The 8,594-nt window shown below is 33.7% G+C and overlaps 1 protein-coding gene across 4 annotated transcripts in view; it reads right to left on the bottom strand.

The window, feature by feature from the left end:
• Nucleotides 1–491: 491 nt before the first annotated feature.
• Nucleotides 492–8,594, bottom strand: part of LOC125645588 (leucine-rich repeat protein SHOC-2-like) — a 42,030-nt gene continuing 33,927 nt past the window's right edge. For 3 of the 4 annotated variants that reach the window (XM_056141009.1, XM_056141008.1, XM_056141010.1), the window contains 2 exons: nucleotides 7,395–7,462; nucleotides 492–5,290 (listed from right to left, as the gene is read on the bottom strand). In XM_056141009.1, the coding sequence (XP_055996984.1) occupies nucleotides 4,908–5,290; nucleotides 7,395–7,462 (451 nt within the window). In that variant the 3' untranslated portion in view covers nucleotides 492–4,907. The remainder of the gene's footprint in view (nucleotides 5,291–7,394; nucleotides 7,463–8,594) is intronic. The other variant, XM_048871180.2, reaches the window with a different exon arrangement.

Here is an 8,594-nt window from a genome sequence, read left to right as displayed (position 1 = left end):
ATTCATTGGGATTGTATTCCGATGGAAATGCGGTAAAAGTAGGACATCTGAATAGAGGCAGTCAACAAGGTTTGATCGCGGATTTAAAAAAAAAAAAAATCTGGCCCAATGGTTTTTGAGAAGATTTTTTAATGACCCTCACCCTATTTTTGCCTTTTCTTGATCATCTCCCCTTTGAAGGGGGCATGGCCTTGAATCCCCTTCACTCAAGGATGATTTGTGCCAAGTTTGATAGACATTGGCCCTGTGATTCTAGAGAAGATGAAAATGTGAAAAGTTAACAATCCAACAACAATCACTAGACAAAAATCCTTCAAAAAAGATCCTTGAGCCTTCATGAACTAAAAATATTTCAAAACCCCAAAAACACACTTTGAAATAGATCAGTGTTCGTTATCTTCACCTTTCATGCATCATGAAATTCAAAATTTACATGAATTTACAATAGTTCACAACGGAAAATTCGGGCAAATGACTTGCACTACTACAAAAGAATTGAAATAGTTTATTCTTTATAATCTATTTTCTATTTTACAACTGATTACTGGAAAGTAATCACATCTTGACAGGTAATACAGCAATTACAACATTTTCTTTAATCTTACATCATCAAGGACACCAAAACATCTCAGAAATTGACCCTTTACAAAATCTCAATTTTTAAATAGACCACAAACTTCAAAAATAAATGAAACAAGAGGCCCAAAGGCCTTATTGGTCACCTGAGTATTAGTTTCACAAACACCTATCCAGGGCTACGATATCTATAATAATTTTTCTGTTCAGATTACCTAACCTAAATTCCAATATTGATGTGTTCTTGAAACACAATTGATCCAAAGTATCCATACTGATGAAAGACTTTACCTAACATATATTACATTGACACTATATGGCAATTTTGGATCCGCCCTAGAGTCAGAACCCTGGGGTTGCCAATTCACAATTTCAGTACACCTTTTTTGCTTCTCCTAAATATGCATTTATTAAGTTTTTATACAGTATCAGGAAAATCAAAACTCTCTCAAATGAAAGAATTGAAATGTCAGTTATCTTGATAAAAAATGTTCAATTGTTAACACATTTAATCACTGACCATTTTGGCTCCACTAAAACCTACCCCTGGGATAATGAGATATATAATTATGGTAAATAGCTATCTGTTTATTTTAAATATCTATTTAGTTTCAATTTAGTATCAATAGCATCATAAAACACGATGTCATTTAAATGTTTTAAATATATACACTACATACCAAATTTGGCCCCGCCTTGGAGTCAGAACTTCTAAATTTATAATTTCCTGCTCTACACGACTATGCATTTAGTTTTTCTTACATATGTGTGGATGTAGAGAAGAAAGTTTTTGAAATTTTTGTCCCCCATGTTCTAAAAATGCTTCACACCAAATTTGAAAAGTATTGGAAGGGACTTAACAAGAAGTTGAATATGTTCAATTGTTTACACACGACAAATGCGGGCTAAAAGCAATAGGTCACCTGAGCGACCTAAAAATTCAAACTTGAAATTACATAATACATGCATCATATAACAGGAGGAAGGGCTTCCAAAGAACTATACACACCAGCCCTGATTTCCTTGTGTATTAGACGTTACATAACCACACTGCTAAACATGATTTCCACTCTCACTGCATAAGCTTCAGCTACAATTCTGTTCTCTGAAGCTATCACGTTTTGCCCATGCATTTGCACTATGTATAAATGAAACAAATGAATTAAATTTGATCATTTAATCTTTTAAATGATTATAAAATCTTACATTTATGTCGTGTTTGATTGTAGTGAAGGACAAGGTAGAATAAGGGCCCCCATTTTTGCTTAAATTTCAAAAATATATAAAAAGAATGAAACCTAAAAAAAACTTTTTTTTAAAAAATAAATGATGCCTTATTAAAAATGTATGATATACTAGACTATAGTGTCGAAAGCCAAAAGATTGTCACAGATTTAAGTAAATTTTGGGTTTCATGGCATATCTTTAAAAAGCAATAAATGTATAAACACTTTGCCGTGAGTTACGTCCCTTTTCTGGGTACAGCCAAATTTCAATTCCGGAGTTTTCCTTCTTTAGTCTAAATGTGAGAGGTTACTAGTGAATTATAGGTAATCATTAAGCTTTCATACTACTTTATGAGTTGTCCCATCCTGGGGCATTATTATAGTTCATTGCAATTAATGGAAATTCAACAAATGTCAAAGCTACAGATCGGAAAATCAAAAATGGCCAACATAGAGAAACATGAAGGACGTAACTTGTGCGGAGCATTTGATACATGCATTTCACACACATTTTCATTACAAAATCAAGGCGCACAAATCTGCCTATGTACCAGCTGTAGTGGATACAGATGTAAAATATATGTAAGGTAGGCTAGTATACGTTCTATATTTTTAGAGAATATATACTTTAATTCTATAAAGTTTTGGCCAAAAATTAATTAAAATTTTTCAATAACTTTGTGACCTTCCTGAGAATTTGGAATAAGACATATGTTAAAAAAGCGATACTTATTTTGAGATCGACATGAACTGGGTTTCTAAAGAATGATCTACATGCAGATTAATAATGATCTATATTTTTGTTCACGATGACTTCCTAAAAATGGGGGCTGCACATGGCTCTTATCCTGTCTTTACCTTTCATTTCAATCTGATGATAAATGTAGGAGAAAATGCATTTTCAAAATGAAATTTACAGAAAAATAATAATTCATTGAAATGGAATACTGGTTTTTTTAGTAAATAAAAAAGGATCTAAAGTTAAAACTAAAATCTGAAGCATCTGGAAAATTAGAGATGACTTACAAATAATTAATCAGAATTAACAATTCAAAGCTTTAAGTTTTGATAAGAAGCGTAAACTCTTGGACCAGTAGTTCCATCAAATTTCACAGCAAGTACAATCATATAAGAGGGAAGGAGGGCACTCAAGGGAAACTACACAGAAACCATGCAATTTCCCTGAAAGTATTAGGTATTACATAACCATAAGCTTCAGCTAAAGATAGTCTGTTCTCCATCTATGACACAGCTTGCTCTCTGTTAATTTGAAGCGATCTCTCTTTGACCATGCATTTTAATTATGTAATATATGGATTTTGTTAGTTTTTAGTTAAATGAAAAATCAATACACAAAGTTAGGTATCTTTGTTGTCTCTCATTGTATTAATATTCATTACAATCTGATGGTAAATGTAGGAAACAAAATATCTTAAAAAAGAATCACAAATTTACAAAACTTTATTTCCCTTTCATTGAAATTATAATATGAAGAACTGTGTGTCCTGATGTTATCTTTCTCCAAGTGAAATTTCATTTCAATTGAGGAGATGCATTTTGAACAGGTATTTACAGACTGACAACAGACAACTAACCAATGCATAAGCTCTTCACTTCAGTAGAGCTAAAAACAGAACAAATGAAAGTAAACCAGCTTAATTCATAAATGTAGTCATAGGGCTCAAAAGAAAAATATGCACAGAAAATGTTACCTTTAAACCTCTCGAAGGTCTATGTCTAATGAACAACACATGTCTATTTACTCATTAAATCTTGTAAAATGCTGAAACACATACTACAAATATTACATCTGACAAGAATATATATATCTCAACTTTCTCCTTTAACAAAGCCAAAATTTATCACAGTAATTCGAACATGACTTCTGGTACATATGGTATTAAACAAAGGCTTTTGTAGTGAGAGAAACCAGATAAATATATATATAATGAGAAACTGTCAAATGTTAACAAGTTCATCTATTATGCCTGGAAAACTTAAAAAAGTGCAATATATTAGCAAATCCTGATGTGTTCCATGTACCACATGAACACAGTTCATTGAATGGATTACATCTATACAGGGTACCCAACACAGAATTGGAAGCATTCTTGTATTCCTCAAAAATATTAAAGTAATAAAATCTGTCAATTTAATTCCAAAACATCTCTTTTTCCTTAGGAGCACAAGCTTGTCTACTTCAGCCTTTGATACTGAATTCAGCAGACACATCTCATAGAAATCTGTATTGATTGTCAGCTGGATTTCCCATTGTCAAGATAACCTTCTTGCAACTAAAATGGCCAACCTCCCGCTCTCAAAACAACGGATATGAAGCGCCTGCCTCCTGTTTATTACTGGACACTATCACAGTGTTGGAAGTGACTCGAGAGTCATATTGGACAAAATGGACTCTGAATTCGTAAATACTGAAAGATAAAGAGGCACATATCAAAATTGTTAGATTTACAAGCATAACTGTATATATGTATTCATTAAGTAAACTTGTATGTCACATGCAAAAACAGAGGAAATAAGATGTATTTGTGAAACACCGATGCCCCCATATGGCAAACACCAAGGTCGTGAGGTAAAATATTTTGGGATCAAAAGAAAGGTCTTGTCACGAGGAGTACACATGTGAAATATGAAAGCCCTATCACCATCCATTCAAAGTTATGACCAAGGTAAACGTTCAAAAAACTATCACTGAATCTCCAAGTACAGGGGCATAAAGACAATTTTAAAAGATTAGATGCATTTTTACTATATACCCATCTGATCACACCCTAAAGCCTTAACTCCTGGCCCAGGGGAAGGGAATTTCACAATTTTGGTAAACAATTATCCACTTTTCATAATTTTGTACACAATATTTTTTCACAATGCACAAAGAAGGACCATTTTCAAAGATTGAGGATAGGCAGTACAGTGGCATGAAAAACTTATTTGTCAATGAATTTTCCTCAAACTTAGTAAAATTGTAGTATAGAGACCCTCAATACAACAAGATACGATTATAATCTGCCAATTATAAAGTCTCCTAAATGAAGTACTGGCTGTATAAAAGTGGGCTTTTTCTGAGTACTACTATTTCCCCTCATGTTAAATCCCTAGATGCCTATTGCATTTATAATGCTCTTTATTTTTCAAAACAAAATTTTGGTCTTGATTAGAATTTTGACATCCATCAGAATTTATCAATTGGATGCTTGATTCAGGACCCTCATGGCCAGTCTGGGAGATGTCAATGTTACTAATGGGTCCCAACTCTGGATAGAAATAGAGTATAATATCTGCTGGAGAATGAGCAGTTACCTGGATAACAAGGGAAGGTCCTTTGGCAACAATTTCAGGTGGAATTTGACTGAGAGGACAGTTTTCTATGCTCATGATTTGTAGATTGCTGCAAAGAACTAGTTCATAGGGTAGGCTGTGGAGCTCCTGATTGTCGTTGATGTACAGGGACTCCAGATTCTCCAACGTCCCTGCATAAAATTATAAACAACTTTAAAACTAACATAGAATTAATATTCGATAATATATTCGATAATAATATTCGATAATCAGCTTTACTTCTTCTGTACTATACATCTAGAACTTGAAGCGACCCTTGCATACCTTATCCATAGATACCAAAGTTTTAATAATTTTAATCACCTAAAATGGAGAGTTATGAACATGATTCAGAATTCATTGTCAAATTCATCATTAATTTTTATCGCATTTTACAATTTTAATGAATAAAATAATCTAATAATTTGATGATGTTCAGACTTCATCACTGATAATGTCTTAATGATTGTCAGTGAAGTATTTAAACTTTTTTTTTAACGATGGTTTTCCTTCCAAATCAGAGGACATTATCAGGACATTCCTGAAATCTCACTGAAGAAATGAAGGAACACTAGAAGTAAATAAAATCACCCTACCCAACCTCTTGATGTATGTTTACTTTCCAGAGTTTGGTAGAAAAATATTGAACATTTGAAATTAAAAAGAATCAAATTTATTGTGGATCAAACTGGTGGCACAATATGTTCAGCTACACATGGTGACTAACAATCCCACAAAATATGAATAAAATCCATTGAGCGGTTTCTGAGGAGTTGCGTCCTCAAAGTGTTCCTATAGTGTAGCATGTACAAATTCAACAGTCCCATAACTCCTGTCAAAATTGTCGAATCAAAATGGTGGCATAATATGATCAACTACACATGGTGACTAACAATCCCACAAAATATGAATAAAATCCGTTGAGCGGTTTCTGAGGAGTTGTGTCCACAAAGTGAAGTGGGACAGATGGACACACAGACACCGGTATTTCTGTCCCCTTCTGCCTTGCGGCGGGGGACAAAAATACTGTAGCATGTTTAAAACAATATGAGATGTGCCAATCACTAGAAACTATTTGTGTTCCTAATTACCTTGTAAATTGAAAAAATCTGCTTTAAACGAAGTTTTGAAATTTATTGAGCAACCTAGAAATTTCCGGAAGCAGAATTGTTACATAGACAACAGATTTTTCCAGTCTGGAAAGTGGAATTCGGCTTTAAGAAGAGAAAAATCATGTCTGATAATGGTAGAAAATTAAGTTTTAAATGGGACACCCTTAGCCTGAAAATTACAGAATTACTACACAAGGTAAATACAGGTAAATGAGGTACAACGAAAACATAGTTTTAGAAATTTTTATTATGTTTATTTTCATGAATTTCATCACCAGCACAAGATTGTCCAGTCTTGCTTTTTGCATATAATTTTCTTTATTACAAAAATGACTTATAATATAAGAGATATCTGGACAACCTTGTGCTCAATATATACAAAGGCTTTAAAAACCTGTCACTCCATGAATATCAATAGAGATTTAAGAAAAACAGACAAACACGATTTCAAAAGACGGCATAGCCCTTAATGTTAACGAACTTTTCAGTAAAATAAAATGCCAAACCTCTAAGTTTGGGTATTAATGAACATCTTGGGGTATTGTAAATTGCATAATTCAAACTTTGATGTTTCACTAAATCATTAGATGCCATATGTCACATCTAAAGTGGGGAGGTCCTTTTTATATTATGAAAATGAGAATGCAAAATGAAAATTGTTACAGAACCTATATCTAGATATCTATATAGAAGCACCGAAAAGGCCACGGCACTGTTGGTTATTTAAACCTCTATAATGTTTTACATCCCATCAGAGAATTTCTCAATCACATAAAAATGCCACCTACAGCAGGTGAAGTCCCACAAATTCTGACCTATGCTTGATGCTCAATACCATAGCAGTGAAGATTTTATATCATGTCAATACCTACCATGACACAGGACCTGTTTTCAAGGTCATAACTGAAAGACCCATGCCTTTCACTTCTAATGTTGGGTGTCTGGGAAAGGAACAGTCATCAACTATACTAAACATCTTAGTTTGCTGCAGTTCCGGGATCAAGAATTGAACCCCAGGACCTCCAGGTTAAAAAGTGAGTGCCCTAACCACACAGCTATCAGGACTGGTATAACATAATATTACCTTCTTGTACTAGTCTTCATACAACATACCTTAATGCATTATCAATCTTACAACACATACCTATTTCAGCAGGAAGAGATGTCAGATTATTTTCCCCAGCACCAAGGTATTCAAGTTTGGACAGGCATCTAAAGAAACAACAAGTCCTTTCAAATTGCATTAACAAATGAACAATAATAGTTAGCATCAACAAGATCATTTTTCTAGTCTGGTTTGTGTACGTTTGCCTTTAACACAAAGAAAGATCACAGGAGTCAGCAGTTTTATCTGTAACAGTCTATTATGTCAACAACAACCACTGAGCTTCCGTTGTACACCATTACAGATAAAACTGCCGACTCCTATGGAAAGATCAAATGTATTTCAACTTAGAAACGAGATCTTTCAAACTCGGAAAAGAGAATCACTTCAGATTACCTGATCTCTCTTTCTTTATATATTTCTCTGTTAAATTCCAAGAGCATCAACAAATATTAGTGAACTTTTTATTTTCATCAGTGACCTTTATTCTCATCAAGTCTAATCATAGACAACCTTTGTGTCAAACATTTTCTTCAAATCTCTTATCATAAAGACAGGGTCTGAAACAAATATTTCTGGTGTGTTCACCCTTTACCTTGACTTTGTTTAATTAATACTAATCCAAAGAAATGACACATTGTCTAGAATAATCAAATCTAGTGCCAGGCATTACTGACAATATCCCTCCACTATAAAGTTATGGCTCATAAAAATATTTTTAATCATTTTAACCAGTAACTTTGACCTTTGCCAAATAACCTTGATTCAGGGCAAAGACACACTGTTGGAATAAAAGAAATTGTTGAGTGAAATATGAGCCCTCAATGTCTCTCAATAGAGAGTTGTGACCTAAACGACCAATTCTAACTACATCAATAATAAACAAGATGTGTTTGTGAAACACTGATGCCCTCAAATGGCAGCAAAGTAATTCTGGTACCCAAAGAAAGGTCTCAACACAAGAAATACATAGCCCCTGAAACGTTCTTTCCCACTTGAAGGGTGAGCAAAACCCTATATATTCATTAAGTGGACAACATAAGGTATACCAATTGACAGGAGCAAATGTGGGTGGGGATGGGGGTGGGTGGGTTGTATGTCATGCATATGTGGTTGGGCAGTTTCCCTTATTCCTAGCAAAAACACATCATGTATGCTCTAAAGTTCAGTAATTAACCTACCTTACAATTACATGCATAAAGCATTAAATTTGACATTTCCTACAGAAGCAAAATTATT

Source organism: Ostrea edulis, chromosome 6, assembly GCF_947568905.1.
Source record: "Ostrea edulis chromosome 6, xbOstEdul1.1, whole genome shotgun sequence".
Lineage (NCBI taxonomy): Eukaryota > Metazoa > Mollusca > Bivalvia > Ostreida > Ostreidae > Ostrea > Ostrea edulis.
This window is presented reverse-complemented; position numbering and strand designations above follow the sequence as displayed.